The 20,067-nt window shown below is 41.2% G+C and overlaps 1 protein-coding gene across 1 annotated transcript in view; it reads left to right on the top strand.

Moving 5' to 3' along the window:
• galnt9 (polypeptide N-acetylgalactosaminyltransferase 9) overlaps nucleotides 1-20,067 on the top strand; it is a gene marked incomplete at both ends in the record, with an annotated part of 103,809 nt that overhangs the window by 35,792 nt on the left and 47,950 nt on the right. Inside the window, one exon of the mRNA XM_083978409.1 lies at nucleotides 12,039-12,236. Within this exon, the coding sequence (XP_083834535.1) occupies nucleotides 12,039-12,236 (198 nt within the window). The remainder of the gene's footprint in view (nucleotides 1-12,038; nucleotides 12,237-20,067) is intronic.

Consider the following 20,067-nt stretch of genomic DNA (forward strand, 5'->3'; position numbering starts at 1 on the left):
TATTATCTACTGTACATCTGCAAACATTCTGCACTGCTCTTTTATTCAGATAGATTCACTTGTGGTATCTACACTATCTATTTGTTAGCATGGGAGAAGCTCCCTATTTATCATAATATAATTATTCACCATGCCACATACAGTGATAAGTGAGACGGATGGCTCCTGTAGATGTTATGGTGAGTCTCCCTCAATGACCTTGTACATGCTGCCTGTGCATACTGAGCCAGAGACAATGCTGCCAGCTCTCAGCTGCAGCTCTGTGATTCATTGGCACGGCGTTCCCCCTGGGGTGCTGTACATTTTAAGCTGAAATGTATTGCTGGTTCGCATTACTGTTAAAGCAAACATAATTGTATCATACTGTATAGTGCACTTGACAGCTGTTTCCTGTTCCCCCACACCATGTTGGTTTATGAGGAGTTAAGAAGTAAGCAGTTTCCACCGGAGGAGTGATGGAATCTGATTTCCACAGCTTTGCTCTGCTTTAATATGAGGATATGAAAACGTTGCCTGTCATTAATGCAGTATTGCATCAGCTAAATGTTCACAATCCATCTCCTCCAATGCTCTGTCGCCATCCATCACTGAGACAGAGGATGTCCATTCTGCTGCAAACACGACCCGTTTCCAACTACATGCTCTGTAAATAAACAGGATTAATGGAAGGAAATGGGAGCGTGCGGTAATTAGGACCCACTGTATGCCACACTTCAGTCACACTGCTGCAGAGGGGAGGTGCAGGAAAATTGATATTTATTTGGTTTTTGAAGCCCCTACACAGTTGCAATCTCAGGTTATTAACAATTAATGATTAACAGTGTAGCAACCACTCCCTGCTGAGTGTGTGCAGGAGATAAGATTGTCATTGCAGGGAGGCTGTAATGAAATACATGCTTCAGAAAGCAACACTTTGATGAATGTTGAATGGCGTGCTGCTGTGTGACCGGGTGGGTTTATCTAAGAATAAGACAGACCGGTGGAATTCATAAAAGTGAGAAACCAACCTACAGTACACCTCCTGTAAAGATGAAATATGTAATATTTGTCACATTCAGATTCGATATCAGTTCCTTTGTTAATGTCATGGGCCTCTCTCAGCTCATTATGCCAGGCAGGTGCAGCAAGATTATATTTGATTCAATGGCACTTAAATTTCAGCATTTTTGAAGGTTGAGGAAATATTTTTTTTAGTAAAAGTAAATCATGTCACATCATGTGGCTCACTGTGTCTGGCAGGAGCTGTGGCTGTAGCCATACTGAGTGCTTGACTGAACACAGGCTGGGCAGACCACTGAAACCACAGAAAAGACAGAGATTTATGCAGCCTCTGCATTTGTGTTATATCAACCACATCCTGAGCAAATGCATTTAGAAATAGAGAGGAGCAATCAAACATTACACTGTAAGAACCTTTTCCAGTTCATGCTCATGCATCCCACTGTTACCTCAAAATACCTTCATGCCATAATGAATTGAAATTCTGTGTGAATACTTTTACTTTCTTTGGATTCTGCATTTTTAATAGGAGGAGGAGGGAAACTGACCGATATCATTATGTGCTCTACATACAATACGTGTGTGTGAGCTGCTCTGTGGAACAAGCAGACAGGAGGACTGTGGACAGCCCCACATTTACAGATTTAATCTGATTAAAAATGGCTAGAAACACTGCAGGCTTAGAGTCTGCGTGATCCACACAGAGCAAGCACAAATTAACACGATCAGAGTCCATTTTAACACTTTAAAGCTAAGATCTCTAAAATCTAAATGGAACCACACCATAGTATTCATTTATTATCATTTATATTAAAGCAGATATCAGTGGAATGTTTTTGTTAATATAAGTCCTAAATAGTCCTTTTTTCCGTCAGCAATCACTTACATGAAGTATTTCAGCCTAAACACGAGTCTCTCCGTCACTCTGCTCTGCTGTAACCCGAGGAGAAAATTTTCCTTGTGGGATACAAGTGTTATCCAATGAGGAGAGAGAACGGCATGAAGGGCTGTGTGTGCAGCCAAGGGATGCGCGTGAATGTGGTGACGTAGCACGAGGACCAATTGATGCCTGACAAGGGCGGGGGCTGCTAACTCATGGTGCGTTCAAAGAAACTCGTACTTTGTGTTTTTCCTTCCTGTGAAGTCATACCAGTTCGATCTGGTACGAGTTCACGGGTCGGAAGTTACGAGTGGCCGTTATAGGGAACTTTCACAGACAACAGGATGGTAAAAACACGAGCTACGGGTTACCTGGAACGCTACCAAGTCGTAGTTGTGACTTGAAGCTGTAACTTACGGTTTCAAAAGCCTGTCTTGAACGCAGCATTAGCCGAAACGGCCGTGAAGCTGATATCTGCTTTAACTACACAGGTGGTACGCCCATTTGTCACATACAAAAACAATAAACAGTGAAAAGAGGGGTTTTCCTTTTTGCTTTTCCTTTTAACACATTCAAAACATATAAAATGTAGCATTAACATGTTCATGTTAACATGTTAACATGTTCATGTTAATGCTTGTATATTTGCATGCTGCAAGTGAGAAAATAAAAATACCATTGATCATGAAAGAGTGGAAAATGGGATGCGGTAAAAAAGCAGATTAAAGCCCCACTAAGCATTTACATGAATGCATTAGGAAATACTGAAGACATTATTCTGTCCATAGGGAGACACACGGTTATATAAACATGCAAAATAAAACTGGGTGAGCATGTATGTCCAAACATATCATCACATTAATGCCAATCCACACATCTGCATAGCCTTCATATATTCATTACATACGCTGCCTCCATGATGTCTTTATGTAGCTGAGCCATTTAGCCCCACTGAACTATGAATAATGCATTTATCTTTGTTTGTTCAAACACTTAGTGATCACTGTTTCACATCCTGTATATCATCAATTAGATACATGGCTCTGTGGAGTTTTACTCCATCCCATCGATACATTAAAGGGATGTGTGAGGTAGTTTTACATCGTCAGCTTGTACCTACAATAGATTTGGATTGGTGCGCTCCAAGTTTAAAATAGACAGGGGCTAGCAGCACAGAATGTGTGAGTGATGTACCACAGGAAATCCACGTTTTAGCCACTTAAATAATTCTCACTGAAAAACGTGTACATTACATTTTGAGTATTTCCACTGCTTTCTCCTGCCATCAAACAGCCCTTTCCTTTAGAGCTACATGTACTCCTCTGTTGAACTCCTGTATTTCTTCACAGAAACGTCCTATCGTTTACCTCCGACTCAAAACAGCAGTGTTAAAGTTAAAGTTTAAATTAAGTTCCAACATGAGCAAATATCATTATTCCTTCATGACAACTTGTGTTACAACAAGGCAGAAAGTAAAGTCTTTGTGTGGCAACTGAAGTTCTGAAGAGGCCCAGGAGAGTTGAGAGGCTAGGCCTACAGTATCTGAGCCTGGGTTTTCATGTTCAATCATTCAAAAGATGTTCTGATGAAGTTGTGCCAGGTTTTACTGAAATAGAGGCTATAATTTAGCAGCTGCATGGAAGTAGATTTTTGTAGATACTTAGGCTCTAAGCAATAAACTGCAAATGAGACACAGCAGACACTATCTTAAAATCCCACCAAATAAAGAAGAAATGAATATCTGCACGAAAGTACATTAACCCTCATGAAGAAACTTCTTTTACTTGAAGTCTGAGCGATCTGTGTGAAGTCCGATAAACTGCCTCAAGTGATGTCACCAGAGTTAGCATTAGTTGGAACTGAAGACGACTGAAGTCTGAAAATGAAAGGTGTGATAGTTGTGAGCTTGTAGCCTGCTACATATCTCTGCTCAACCTTTGCTGCTGAAGGATACATGAGCTGCTACAGTATGAGCATATTATAACACACCCAAATATCCAAAAGCTGTTTGCGAGTTGGATTGGGAGTACAGTGGCACCAATCCAATGCTTGGATTAAAATAAACATGAAAGTCGGATATCTCTGATTCTTCTGCGGCACTGATGAAGGTTTCCCACCTGAGATTTTGTTTTCCTCAGTTTGTTGTGCTGTCCCTGTACTGTACATTCTCTGGCATAGATTATTTGGGTCATCAATGAAAGCTATTGTACACCTTTTTTTCTGCAAGGGAAGCTCACATGTTCTGCAGCGTTAAATCCAATGTAGAATTAAAGGAGATCTTATTTTAGGCACTGAGGGTCCTGCTGCCTCCACGGCCTCACTCTGAGCATAGTTAGATCCCATTATCTGATAATTCTGCGCTTCAGAATCATTCCCAATTTGAGATCCATTTATCTGGAAATTCTGAATAAAAAATGTAATCTCAGATGGGAAGGCTCCAGGGTTTTTATATCAGCACTGGACAAAGGTAGCACAGATAGTGAAACATCTTCTGAGGTTGCTATATTGAGTCAAGCAGATATAAATGGAGATTGTTCAGCGATACTTATCCTGGCTTGTGACTCACTCTTCTGTTTGTTTTATTCTGCAAAATGTGTGCACAGGCTGATGTGAAGCTCCACAGAGGTGCCGGCTATTATGAAAGACAAACAGTGAGCCAGGAAGAGTTAATAAATCAAAAGCGCTCCTGCTTCACTACAAGAAATGGCGTGGTGAGCGAACAGCAACGGAGGTTGTCAACATCTATTCACAATATTGGATGAGTCATCTCCGGAAGGGGGAAAATCCTATTGTAGTATGGAACTGAGTATGATTCGGAACGATGTGGATGAATAACTCTCTCTGTGTTATGCAGATGAAATGGCAGATATAGGAAGAGGAATGACACAGTCTCGTCTGTCAAAACCAGATGTGTCCTGGTTTCCAGAGTGTCTCTATCCAATCAGTCTCACAGATCCCCGAGGTACAGGAGCTACTGGCTGGCTCAGGGGTGTTTTTGGGTTCTCAAGGACACAGGGAAATGAATGGAAGATGTTCAGGGGGAGGCAGGGATGGGGGAGAAATCTCCTCAAGGTTAGAGAGTATAGAGTGAGAGTCAGACTGCATAACCTCAGCTAACCGTGCCAAAGTAAATACATCAGGAACACTGCGATATCAACAAACCATGTTCAAGCCAAGTCTTTATTCCAGTAAATAACAACATTCACCCACCTAACTTTACTCATACTGTCCATTTCTAATAGTGGAAGTGCTCATTACCTTAAATAAATGAATTAAACAGCTTTGGAACATCAAAAAGATTTTTTAAAAACCACTATATTGACACCTGCAACAGTATAAATAAAAAGATAATTCAGGGCATATATCGCCAGTTACATGAATCAATCTCTGCAGTTTTTTGTTTTTTGAGGTCTGACTGTCAGATATATTTCATATTGTTTTGCATCAAAGAGAATACCTAGCAGACATCAACACATGTATGTGTACATCCTCAAAGTGAGGATGCCCTTAGTGTCAGTTCTTCATACTTTGATGTGTTTTTATATTTATTTTTCATATGGTCTAATCAGCCTGCTGATTTTTGCGCCGTGCTCTCTAGCAGCACTGGCACAACTGCGGAAGTCAAAATGAGTGTGGTTTTGTTGTTGAGAGTGGATGTTTGGGTTATCGCAGTCAGCCATCTCCCCCTCTTGACGGATGAAGGGAGTCTGTGTAAATATGGAAGCATTTCAGTCTCAAAGCACTACTACACTGTGAAATGTGTTGTGACACAGACTTTGGGAATAAAAAGGAAGTGAAAGTGCTGTGTAAGCATGGGTGTATTAAGAGAGCTGGATACCATGCCACCACTCAGTGGTACTACAGATTTGCCAAAGCAGTCAATCACAGCACAGCACAGCACAGCAGCGGGAAAAATCCTCCAAAAACATGTAATTAGACAACCTGTTCAATGTTTAACAAGGTCATTCTGTACAATTTGTTCAATTTTTTTTTAAAGCACTAAGCATTTTTTATTTGTCAAACATCCCCATAGCCCAGAGAGAAGTGATGCACTGAACTGAAGAGTGCAACCAGAAGGTTCAGGACCCAAGAAGAAATGTGACCAAATGGAGAAACTTCTCATTTTTTGTGTCATTATGGAGTCTATTAGGTTTCTTTTGAATATTTATAAATATATTTAAGGATATATTATGGTAAACGAGGACGCAATCCATGGTTTCTTCCAGTGGTTATATTGAATAAAAAATTTTTTTAAATGAAATAAGTAAAATTACTGTTAATGTCCATACTGTCAAATGTGAAACAAATCCATAGGTGCCAAGCCCAGCAAGAGATCTGCTGCACGCCGCAGGCAGCTTTCTGGGCTTTAGCAATCCCGGGCTGCTTTACTATTGATTTGCAGATAAAGACATCAAAGGCATTTTGATGGTTATTCTCTCAGAGGTCGCTATTTGAGGTTCTCCTGTAACATCTAAAGGTGTTTGTGATGTCCTTCCTCCATATGCAGGAGAGACAAAACCAGTAGTCCAGTACAATATCACCTTTAACCAAGACCTCAATAATAAACAAATCTGTGAATGTAGACACTTGATACACATGATGTCTGCTTCACATGTTAGAGGCTGCAAGCTCTCTGTCATATCTGTATAAGGAATACAGATATGGAGTAGCTCATTTTGGTAAAGGTGCTAATTGACAGATTGCAGACAGAGAAACGAGAAGACTGATACCACTCTTATCAGCATGATAAACATTAAGCTGAAACCAGCAGTGGGGTAGCATCTTGGCATCAAGTCAAAAATAAGCCCACGCCCCTGCCCACCAATTAACATACCGTATGTGCTGTTTGTACAAAAATATCCCAGAATGTCTAAACTTGAGAGCACTGTAAAGCTGATGTGTCTGCTTCTGTCTCCACCGTAGATTTATATTGGGCATTTAGATGACACTAGCTAGAGGTCAGGTGTTTCATTGGCAGCATTGGTCATTAACAAGCGTGCAGGTTAAACAACTCATCTTCCACTAACAGTCAACATGGCTGTTGAATCAAGGGTTAGGGTTTGCCTTTCTGTCTGAATTAGGGCTGTGTTACTTTTACCAACCACGATTAAATGATGGGGTTTTCTAAGTTCTCCTATTTCCTAGGCCTCATATTGTACCAACGCCATCCTATATTGTTCAATTTGGATTCACTCTCTGTACTTTCTGCCCCCTACCTTCATTTGATAAGTAGTAATTTTTGCTTTTTGAAGATAAATGGGTCCCACGTTTTGAAGGGAAGTCGATGGGGGGGAGGGAGAGGAATCAGGGCAAAGTGAGAGAGGACGAAAGTCAGTGGGTGGGGAGATGGAGAGAAAGTTGGAGTGTGGGAGTATTCTTGAGAGATCCATTTATCATTTTATAATTGCAGCTTCTTTTTTAGAAGTATATCATGTGAAGAATTGAGCATGTGAAGAGTTGCTTTGAAGATCATCTCTCAGCGTGAGGAAGATTATACAAATGTAGCCAGTGGCAGGAGCGCTTCAGCCTCATTCTCTACCATATGGATCTTAACACCATGTCTCCCACAGCCAGGGCTTTAAATAGCAGAGGAAACTTCCTGTATGTGCTGTTGTCGTAAAAACTGCTCCAGTGACCAGGAGACACTGACACCAGCAAACCAGCTGTGTTTTGTCTTTTCAACGAATCAGCTTAATTGGAAGAAAAGTTGTTACAGTGGTGCAGTGTTTCCTCATCAGCCATGTTAACAAAACCACTGAGAGCAGCTGTTACTAGGAGGAATGGAGAGACCATTAATGAAGACAGGTCGATACGTTTGCTTTGGATAATCTTATGATGTTATGATTGGATGAGAGGTTTGGTTTGTGTTGGTACATTCATTATAAATAAATACACCAGTGGGATGGAAAATATAGTGTTCACAGGTAGAGAAACAACACTTTTTAAGGTTGCATGTTTTAATAGGTAGATTTATGTGCTGCAAGTTTGTAGCAGTGAAGTGAGGTGAGGGGAAGGACTACTTCCATACTGCTCACACTGTACTTTTGCTCCCATTGTTCCCCCAGGGGAACATGTCTTGTCGTGTTCACTGTCATGTGTTTTTGTCGTTTATATGAAATGTAATTGGGGCATCCTTGTAAAAGCAAGTATGCTCTCAATGGCCTTCCCTGTTTGAATAAAGGACACTGCGTTACCTTCAGTTTTTCCACCTTATGCATATAAAATAGCTGGGTTATAGAACAAGGATGGAGACATAAAAGATCCAAACAAATGTCTCACATGGTTTGATGTCCTCACTGTCAATTCCTTTCATTGTAGTATGAATATACTCACAACAAGAATCAGTTGAACATGTTTGGTTCTATTGGTCTCTTTGTCAGGTTTATTACGACAACATGACAGGTGATTCACTGCTGTGTATTTAATAGTTTTTTGAATAAAGACTAATTTTAGTGAAAGACTGACCATGAGTTAAGAGTAGGCCTATTCAACGTTTGGGTAAGTAATTCAGATGAATAACCACATAACACATTCATGCCAGTTAAAGGAACTATTTGTTAGCTTTGCTATCGCTATAGTACATAGCCAACATTAAAGCAGAAGTAAGCGATCCGGTGGTTTTGTCTAACTTCCTGTCAGCCGATGGAGTTAGCAGTCCCCGCCCGAAGAAGAAGTAAGTAAGTAAGCAGAAGTAAGCAATATGTTTGTGTTAATATAAGTCTTAAATAGTTCTATCTTCCGACGGGAATCACTTCTATAGAGTGTTTGGTCTGAAACACGGGTCTGTCAGTCACTCTGCTCTGCTGTAAGCCGAGGAGAAAACTTTCCTTGTATCCTACAACCTTTATCCAATGAGGAGAGAGAACGGCATGAAGGGGCGGTCCTCTCTGTGTGTGCAGCCAAGGGATGCGCCTGAATGTGGTGACGTAGGGACGAGGACCAATAGATCCATGACGAGGGCGGGGGCTGCTAACTCCATCGGCTGACAAGAGGTTATGGTGCGTTCAAGGCAACCCATAACTCGTGTTTTTCCGACCTGTGAAGTTGTACCAGTTCGATCTGGTATGAGTTCACGCAGTGGCGTGCACAGACTTTTTGAAGGGCAGGGGCGAAAAGGAAAAAAAGGGGCACCTAATAGCGCGTCCTCGCCACTTTAGCGCGTCCTCGCCACTTCAGCACATGTTTTGGCTCCTAGATGTGGCTCCTAGAGGGCACTTTCAGGGCTGCCAAGTTTCAGAAAATGACAAGAGTGAGACTGTAGCGGCATGGTGCGTTTGAAAAATTTGGCCTTTTTAAACGTTGATTTGGCCTGTTTTAACACGTGTTTTGGCTCCCAAGAGGGCACTTTAGCACACGTTTTGGCTTCCAAGGGCACTTTAACATGTGTTTTGGCTCCTAGAGGGCTCTTTAGCACACGTTTTGGCTCCTAGAGGGCACTTTAGCACGCATTGTGGCTCCTAGAGGGCTCTTTAGCACACGTTTTGGCTCCTAGAGGGCACTTTAGCACACTTTTTGGCTCCTAGAGGGCACTTTAGCACACTTTTTGGCTCCTAGAGGGCACTTTAGCACACTTTTTGGATCCTAGAGGGCACTTTAGCACACGTTTTAGCTCCTAGAGGGCACTTTAGCACACGTTTTGGTTCCTATAGAGGGCACTTTAGCACACGTTTTAGCTCCTAGAGGGCACTTTAGCACACGTTTTGGCTCCTAGAGGGCACTTTAGCACGCGTTTTGGCTCCTAGAGGGCACTTTAGCACACGTTTTGGCTCCTAGAGGGCACTTTAGCACACGTTTTGGCTCCTAGAGGGCACTTTAGCACACTTTTTGGCTCCTAGAGGGCACTTGAGCACACATTTTAGCTCCTAGAGGGCACTTTAACACACGTTTTGCCCCCCATGAGGACACTTTAGCACGTGTTTTGGCTTCCAAGAGGGCACTTTAACGCGCGTTTTGGCTCCCAGGGGGCACTTTAGCACACGTTTTGGCTCCTAGAGGGCACTTTAGCACGCATTGTGGCTCCTAGAGGGCTCTTTAGCACACGTTTTGGCTCCTAGAGGGCACTTTAGCACGCATTGTGGCTCCTAGAGGGCTCTTTAGCACACGTTTTAGCTCCTAGAGGGCACTTGAGCACACTTTTTGGCTCCTAGAGGGCACTTTAACACACGTTTTGCCCCCCATGAGGACACTTTAGCACGTGTTTTGGCTTCCAAGAGGGCACTTTAACGCGCGTTTTGGCTCCCAGGGGGCACTTTAGCACGCGTTTTTCAACAATTGGGCCACGAGGGGGGGCGACCGCCCCCCCTGTGCACGCCACTGAGTTCACGGGTCGGAAGTTACGAGTGGCCGTTATAGTGACTTTCACAGGTAAAACAGGTCGGAAAAACACAAGTTACGGGTTGCCTGGAATGCAGCATTAGTCAAAACGACTGGATCGCTTACTTCTGCTTTAAGTATGTTTTTCAGAGGTATTGGACTTTGCTACAGGACTTTTACTTAAAGGGACAGTATGTAGCTTATTTGGCTTTTTATTAGCAAAAATCAAATATTGCTTTCATAAATACGTATTTACCGAAGTCTAATCATCTAATCACAATCGCATACAAATGAAAGCTGTCTCGTAGCTCAGAATAAGTAGTTTACAAATACATAGGCGGTGGATGCACCCACCGGAGGCTGTCATGTTGCATCGCCATCTTTGTTTGTTTGTTTCTAAATCAAATAAACAACATAGCAAATAAGATCACTCCCCAAAATGTTAAACTTTTAAAGGAAATCAGTGTTGGCAGTTTGAAAGGAGACGGAGAGTAAATTTCATTCTCTGCTGTCAACGTAATCATTGTCCAGTGATGCCACAGCGCTGCTTCTTAATATCTGGTGTAAATCCATAAGGAATGAACTGCTAGACGGTGGCATCTCAATGAGGCTGTGCTGTTTGATGTAAAGTCTAATTCTACCTAATGGCTAGAGTGCTGCACACTGTAACTAGTTCTGCTCTCATCAACATACTCAAACTGGTTTTATACATTCATTCTCAAAAGGTTAATGTCTTTAAATCTTCCAGCTGTATCGACCCAGTCAGTAGACCGACTGCCTGTGGTGGCCAATTTCAGGACTGTTTGTGGCTTGTTCTTAGTGACTTATGGCTCCTCTCCACTGCCCCTAACTTTGGTCATGTTCAGGAGCTGGTGCTTAAATGCTCCATGAACTGAAGCAAAAAACTTTTTATCAAAGTATTAATGTTAGGACTGATGAGGCCATAACTCTGAGGGGTTTCTTTTAAACTGGCCCATTTAGAGCCGCTCTCAGCCTTCAGATGTTTTGTGACTATGGCCCTTGCTCTCCATTTGATGTGCTTGAAAGGAATACGTGCTGGCCAAGTAGCCTCCGAGCAAAAGCCATGAGATGGAAACTGTCTGAGGGCTGTTTCAGAGCCTACCATGCAGCCCTTCACTCCCAGATAAAGAAGAGAGGGAGTGGATCGCTTTCCTGGGAGCAGTCTGAGCCTCTCTTTTCACCTGATTTGTTTTGCTTTATCAGGTTTTACCTCTTATCAAGTCTCTCAGCTGGAAAACTGTTACATTTTGACATTTCGTTTTCATGAGCTGGAGATATAGAATATGATATTATATTATTTGTTGTTCCGCGGAAAATTCATTTCGCAAGAACTTTGCATCGAACACGGCGGTGGGGAGCGGATTCCTGGCAGTCGCTTTGAACGCTGAATAAATGCAGATCGGGCAGACTGCATCAGCGCTGAAAGCCCATGTAAATGTGGCACTAAAGTGAAAGTTGAGAGATGACGCATGCATTCATGCGTTGCTTCTCTTTGGCATCGTTTTGTTTAATCAGGAACTGCAGTAAATACCTTTCTCCTCCTGTTTTCAAATATTTGAGTTGATTTACTTGACATAGTTTCTGTGGAACCACATTCATACATACCTATCGGTTCATTCTTGACCAATTATCTCTACCATTGCTCCAATATTAATACTATGAAACTTTGCAGGGCAGAATGACAACATGCACTACTTTATATTTGACCTGTAGCTGACTGTTCCCTTCTCACTTTCTGTCATCCAGCTTTTGAGGCTGTGCTGTGGAGTTTCGTCCTCTACTCCATGAGTAGTCCACTTACTTCTGTCTCTTTTGTACTTCAAAGGGCTGAACCCATCTTGACCCGGATGAAGGAGGACCACACCCGCATCATCCTCCCTGCCATAGACAACATCAAGTACAACACGTTTGAGGTGCAGCAGTACGCCAACGCCGCCCATGGCTACAACTGGGGCCTGTGGTGTATGTACATCATCCCACCGCAGGAATGGCTGGACAAGGGTGATGAGACAGCCCCTATCAGGTGAGGGCCTCGGTTAGTGAACAGCATTCATTATAGATGAGAATGTTTGATGAAATATGGATAACCCTCCAGGATATGACTTATTCATGTATGGAATGTCTTAACTAAGGTGCTCTGTAGACCACGGTGCCACCCAAACACAAATACTGTAAAGCCCCCTTGCAGAAAGCAGTCTAATTACCATGAAGAATATCTTCATTTTGATGCAGGATCACGAGGCCATGGCCATGTGGTGTCATTAGTATAATTGTGTGTTGACTATGAGCAGAACATTCCATTATGATACTGCTGCATGAAGGAAAGCACAGGCTTTTATCATGTTTCTGTATAATCCTCAAACTGGTTACGTGCGTGTTTGGTAAAATTATATTGAATTTTAACAGACTGAAGAAGAGCACAGGAGTAATTGTGTTCCATCAAATTGTCTCATATTTAGTCTTTAGTGCTTTAGTAACGATAACTAAAGCAGACGTCTAATTAGATTTTTGTTTTCATTGTTGATATTTTAATTTTAGCTGAAATAATTTCCCCTCAACCATCAATGAAGTCTCATCAACGCTTTTCTTTTAATCCCTGTTAAGATACTGTATGTGTCAACACCTTCGATTGTGTTGCAAGTTAAAAGTCTACCAGAAAACATGGAGAGAAATGATACTCTTGGGTGAATAGGATCAGTTAGTCTCATAAAAACATTGAAAATAGAAATTAAAAGCCTGTCATTGTAATAGGAAGAGAAAGGGCACAGGAGTACTGCACTGCATGGAAATGGTTTTATATTCCAGTCAGCATCGGTAGAATAGATGCTTAAGTGAATCTATGGATGTGATCTCAATGTGGAAGGTTTTCCTGTGACTGAAACATCTTACTACACAGGAAATGTGATTACACACAGTCACAGCAATTTATTTATTTATATGTACAGTATAGCACATTGTGCTTTAGGAAAATATATCAGAAGCATTAAAAAATAGAAGCAAAAGCCATAATAAGAGAACTGTATAAAAACAGTAACCAAGCATGAATATCACCAGTCACTGATTTGTTTGACTGTCCATCTTTTCTAATCTGTGTCTCACATGTTGGCATGCAGCCCACCATCATCTTCTCTGTGAATGCTCACATCAGAATTGGTCAGCGCTGCCTTAACAATAGCAAAATCTCACATCATTTGACAGAGAAGATTATCGTGATTTTGTTGCCACGGCAGCGCGGCTGAGCCGGCACGAATATGAAGGCAACAAGAGAGAGACAAAAAGACGGCAGTATACAACAGAAAGACCAGCAAAAGGGATGTAGCTACAGAGGTGGATGCAAATGTCTTTTATTGATATTCTTCAACAGAATCTGAGCACCAGTGTAAAAGAGAATAAATATGAACAAAACAAAACAAAACCGCAGACAAACTTTGGTCTATGCACATATCAAATGCTGTTGTGCTTATTAAAATGTCCTTTTACAAACATTGAAGCTGCCTCCCAGGTTCAGGGTTAAAACTCTTGCTGTTACTGCGCTGTGATCCCACCGACAAAACACATTTTAAAATGCAGTTTGATCAGTTTGGTGTTGGTGAGACAAGGAAACAAATACCACAGTGAAAATGTTTAAATATCAGCATTAATGTATCTTATGGTATGGACATTTAAAAACTCCAGTTACGCATTTCCCACGCTGCTTTAGCTGGAGGAACCGTGTCTATAGTTGTTTACTTTAATGCTGTAAAGCCATCGCAGGAGCCAAGACTGTGAGGTCAAGCCAGAGCCAGCATGAGGTACTCAGCTATTGGTTTTCATCTTTTCCATATTCATGGCACTGTTGGATTACGAATGCCGCTGGGGGCTTGGTGCGTTTCTACTGCTATTCAAATGCCATAAATCTAATCCTGAATTCAGACCTGAAGATAAAACATTCTGGCACATGAAAGGGTTCATACTGGAATGTTTTAATAGAAAATTGTTTACTTGGCGACAGAAGGTAAATGATGGTCAAAAGTGGCCAGCGGCCTGTAGTCTGCTTCGTTTGTCAGCACCCAAAGGTTTCAGCGTGTTTTTACGAGACTTGGATAATAACACATGATCAGTCCTTCTCAGAGAGGTCAGGGGTCAGGTGCAGCAACACCAGCCTTCATCAGCTTTCCCCGTCATGTTCAAGGACATTTCAGCCCAGCAGAAACAGCCGAGATGTATCTTGAACACTGCAGTCATAAATACAAGCAGTGCAGTGAGAGACAGGTCTTTTTTTTTTTTTTTTGTAAATTTGTTAATGAGACACATAGGCTTGTCTTAACAAATAGATGTGTGATTTTTTTTTTAAAGGAAACAGACAAGCAGACGAAAAACAATCAAAAATATATGGTACATGACTTGAATCCTTATGACACACCACTGAACTCATAAACTGTACGGTTATACTGAGTATAAACAGTATAAACTTTGTGATTTTGCATGTAATCACTCACCTCCATAGACTGCTCACCTCAGACAGCCGAACTCTGCAACGTCCTGGAAAGACATTACTAAGCGATCGCAGAGCGCCTGCTCTCCCCGCCACAGAAACAAACACTTTTTCCTTGTTGTGATGATTTCTTTACAAAAATAAACGGTCAGAGATATTTTGGACATTACCACTGCACTGCTCCACCGTTTACTTTTGTAAAGAAATCATCACAAGAAGGAAGAAGTGTTAGTTTCTGTGGCCGGGAGAGCAGGCGCTCTGTGATGGGATAGTAATGTCTTTCCAGGATGTTCCAGAGTTCAGCTGTCTGACTCTGAGGTGAGTGTCTACATGCAAAATCACAAAGTTTATACTGTTTATACTCAGTATAACCGTACAGTTTATGAGTCCAGTGGTGTGTCATAAGGATTCAAGTCATGTACCATAGATATTTGATCGTTTTTTGAGTGTTTGTTGTGGTTGAAAAAATTGCCCCCATAGTTTAACGTTGTTGCTATCGCTAGCACCATCTAGCCATGGTGTAACTCTGGTTTGCCTGCATCAATTTTAGTCGCGTTTTTTGCCCCAACCAACACTGGGTGACCATCAGGACAACGATTTAGGGGTCAAAAATGACCGGAATTCTCCTTTAATATCAGTCAAGGGCCCTAAAATGCTGTTTATTCACTGTTTGCAAGTGCCAATAATAGCTTTGTATGAACTCCATTAACACTCTTAATCAGACTTTCAGACATTGATTAACGATCAAAAAACCTTAATTAAGCCTAATTAAGAGAAGTGCAAAACACATCACCAAAAGTCCAAGACAAGCATAGAGAGAGTAAACACTGATAGCGAAGTGAAAAGTATTCACATACTGTAGCTCCTCTGCCAGGTCCTTCTGAAGCCAAAAGCCTGATCAGCTTTAATATGAAACGTTAGAAGGGCATGAGTCTGCCTAAGGACCTGAGGCTGTACACTGGCTGAGGGCTGTTCAGAGGTCTGTGGTATTGGAGCGTTGATTCTTTGAAATAGGCAGCAACTCTGCCAGATGACTCCAACTCCACTGGCACAAGGAAAGATTGCTGCAATCAGAGTAAAGTAAGCTTTGTCATTTTTTATCACTTACAGCCTTGGCTTTTCATTTTTCTTGTTTGTTTGTTTTACCACTCTGCCAACATGAAAACCTCCACAATGTCCAAAGGTACCAAAATACAACAGAGTGAAACATTCACACATGCTGTTCTGTTTGGACCAATGGCGACAAAAACTGAATTCACTCTCATTACCTAGCTCGTTCCAGCATAGGCAAAGCAATAACACTTTTATTTGATACAGGATGTCGCACACAAACAATTAATGTGGAGGCCGTTTTCACCATGGGCCTAAATATTCGATATCTTGTCAAAGCTCCATGAAAACCATGTATTATTGAGCATCAACTGCTGGACTTGAGATCGGAGAAAGATAAGAGAAAAGCCTCAGACACTGCAGAGCTGGTCTGTGTTTCCCTGTTGACACTTTGCTGCAAATGGACAGGATTGCCTCAAGGGCCGGCTGAAGTGTGTCGGATGTGTGGATTTATATTGGAAATCATTCTCTTGCTTATTTCCTCAAGGTTTCTGCCCATCAACAACAGAGGCTCTGTGGCCATTCAGAGCGCAGTCCTAATGCCTTTTCTGGCTGTTTGGACATATTCAACCAGAAAGAGAGTAAAAACAGGACAAGAATACACAAATCCCCCACATTCAAGGGGTACAGAGGATTGCAACAATTTTCTAGACGAAAAAAATTGTTTTTGGATAACAGCAATTACTAAAAGGGCAGAACAGAAATTGTCCACCAAGTGATTTTAAAAACTAAAATCTTCAAACAAAATCTTATCTGGTAATAGTTGATAAGGATGTCTTGCTTTTAAAAGGTTATATGAAAAATCAAGGACATTTCAGCCCAGCAGAAAAATCTGAAACGTCAGACATTAAAATATAGCTATATATATCTTCTTTTTTGTACAGCTCAGTTATTGTTGGCTTGCGCATGAGGAAGATACATGGGTCTAAGCATCTCACTTAAGCAGATGCTTGAACAGGATCCCATACTGTCGGTGTGAATGCATTTGAAAAAAAGCTTTCCCTTACTTAAGAGGTTTAGTATAAACCTGAGACATCTAACAAGGCTTCACTGCCCTGCTCTACAACACATGATGCACAATAGAGAAATATAAACATTCAGACTTTGGAATGAATTAGTGTTGTTGTGATGCAGTAACCACAAATGTCAAACAATGAACAAAAACAGAAAGGATGCAGTTTTCTTTTTTACATTTAATAAAGTCCAGTGACATAGTTTCTCTGAATTCTACACATGTTAGGGCTTTAATGTATACATTTATATATCAGTCTATCATTTTCAAGACATTGCTGTATGAATTAAACATTACAAGGAGGAAATACTTGAAAAAAACAACAACAACTCAATTTCATCAATATGTCTGCATTTTCGTCTCACTTGCTTAAAGCATCTGAGAACTTAAAGTATGACAGGTAACAGAAAAATCTGCCAAAAAAAAAAAATCAACAGCCGTGTCTTCATCTGGGAGAAAAAGAGAAAAATAAGCAATGTTGCCAAATCACATACATGTATCAGATGTTCATACTGCATACTGCAAGCAAATGATCAGGGGGACAAAGTTAAAGGGTGCGAGGGGCGGATGAGCCTGCAGGCTGACCATCTGTACACTAAAAATAACCAAACCTACTGACATCAAATGAGACAGCAATCTGCCACATCTAATGCCAAGTGGATGTTATTTTGTGACAGCCTGTTGTAACTTCCTCTTGTTGTCTGTGTTGTGCATCGTTCGCGTGCTTTCTCTCAAGTTTCCGCTTGACAAAGCTCAGAGACATGAGTCTGTGTGTTTTTTTTGCATCTAAATACAAAAAGCCAGAACAACAACACAGGTGAGACAAAGGTGGCAGAGAGAGAAGGATCGGTGTGTCATTCCCGCTTAGAAAATATAATAAAGAAGCCACCTGAGACTGTGTCATGTTTTACACATGACAGCAGGGTCACAGTAGAAACTGGCTGCATTGAAACTTACTCTTTGTGTTGTTGGAGAAGTTTGTATTGCCTTCTCTTCTACGACAGATTTCTCTGTATAATTATTGAACATCAGGAATTAAACCATTGGTATATGACTCTTGAAACCAATGTTGAAATATGTATAGTATTCAGCCTCTCTATTTGTGCATTTATGGAGGAACATCTGGCTATAATTATTCATTTAATTGGATTCAGTTAATTGGCTCTAGTGGGGGAATTAAAATTATTTTTTCATGCCTAGATATTGGCCGTTTGATTATACTGCAGAGCAGACAAATGAGGCCAGCATCAAACCAAAAATCACTGGTTTCCCACCAAACATTACAGGAATACAATGAAACTCAGGATGATGATTTCTGTTAGAGGAAACATCTGAGAGACTCAGTCACATGTTTGAGTCTCTTGGTTCCAGACCCAGATGAGTTCAAAATTAGGAACAGACGAATGTGTCTGAATGATTAACATCATTTATTTGTTTAGGCATTGTCTGGTGTTAGTGGTTGTGAAAATGCAAACTCATGTTTGAACAGTCTGGATTGGTTCCCTGTGTGTAGGTGTATTGCTTATTTGTTATTTCCATTCCATTACTTGTACCATATGGACACCAGCAAGGTTATTTTAACCAGCGCATGTCATGTTTACAGCATTTTGCCTTATGTGGTCAGCTGGAGGTTTTAGCATCATCACATGCTTCTGACTTGGGTCTGGACTTAATCACAGAAACAGTGTTTACATTGCTTGGAAGCTTCTTCCTAGAAGGAGCACTCAAGAGAGCTGCACAAAGTTTGCAGACAGGAAAGGTAGGTCACTTGTCAAGAGAGGAGAAAGGATGAGGGGAACAGGGCTGAGTGGGTGCTGTGTCAGTCTTTTTATGTGCACAGCCAGTGCAAATAATGGCACTTGAACGTTTCCCTGAGATCAGCCGATAATTTAAACAAGACTGTAACTCTGCACCAAGCAAAGTACACACTGCAGGTCAGCAAACATGAGTATGTTAAGGCAGTTTTTAGTTTACAATAATTAGACATTTATAGCAATGACTAATTGTTAGATGTCAGACTGTTGTAAATCACTCACACTAATGTTTTGTTTGAGCCACATTACATTGACACCTCTCATATGGCACATACCTGTAACTATAAATGCCAAGCCATAAAGATCCACACCAGCTATAATGGTGGAATAGCCTTCCTTTGAAATAACATGGTTCACTGGGGTTTACATCCGTTTTACTTTGCTAGTCAGCCAGGATTTCCAAAATAACACTCCATGGTAATGAGACAATGTTTTATACAGGTTCTAAACCTAAAAGCACCTTTCTTGTTGGCTCACACCCTGTACGGCTCAGTGCACTCTCTTAATACAGAGTCAATGAATCATAATGCAGCTCCCACTTAACAGTACTTCCTCCTGCCATGGCCCTCAGAGTGAAGTGTGTGTTTTTTGTGTGTGTGTAGGCTGAATTGTGACAATGCCCTGTTTGTCATTCTAGAAAGAAGAATAAAGCCACTCATTGGTCACTTAGAGAGAAAAAATACATCTCAGTGCTCTGTATGAATGCAATGCTTTTTGTTGGGCTTTGTCCCAGAGCACTTAGGACCTGACAGATAATAGTACTGAAAAAGCAGCCCTGGGGGGACAGCAGCTAAAGTGGGGCCATTTCTTTTTGTAAAGGTGGAAAGTAAGCATTGGCTTTTGTAAGAAACACGCTCTTGCTTTGTCAGGTTTTAAGCTGCAAGTTTTAAAAGTATTTTAGGTGCTTCCTTAAAAGATAAGTATAAAGAACAATCTGACATTTGCAGTGAAATTTACAGTTAACTATCTGGTGGGGAATATGACCCTTATCTCCAGTAGAAAGTCATTTTATGTCATCTAAATATTAAAGCTGCAGTAATACGAATGAGAATTACTGTATCCTTCCATGTACTTCTGCATTTCTCCTTAGTGGTACAAGCTGTTAAAACCTTACTGTTCCCTTTCACTTTCTTTCAGCAGCAGCTGATTTTAGCAGGCAGACATTAGTCATTAGCTGACAAACATGCTGCAACATTTAGCAGCTAGAGAGACATGTTTCTCTCAGGACTTGGTTGATACCAAACCTAAAAGACAGGAACTATGACCATAGTGTCTCGCCGCACATTAACTCGAATGAATGCTAATGCTGCTCCATTTCTCATTAATGTTTTAATACTTGACTGTTTGCTACCACTTTCAATCCCCATGGACTTATTGGCAGTTGTTGCCACACATTTCAGTGTAGTTTCAAACACCTAACCAATAAACCTGGAAATTACACTGA

Source organism: Trachurus trachurus (assembly GCF_905171665.1).
Source record: "Trachurus trachurus genome assembly, chromosome: 9".
Lineage (NCBI taxonomy): Eukaryota > Metazoa > Chordata > Actinopteri > Carangiformes > Carangidae > Trachurus > Trachurus trachurus.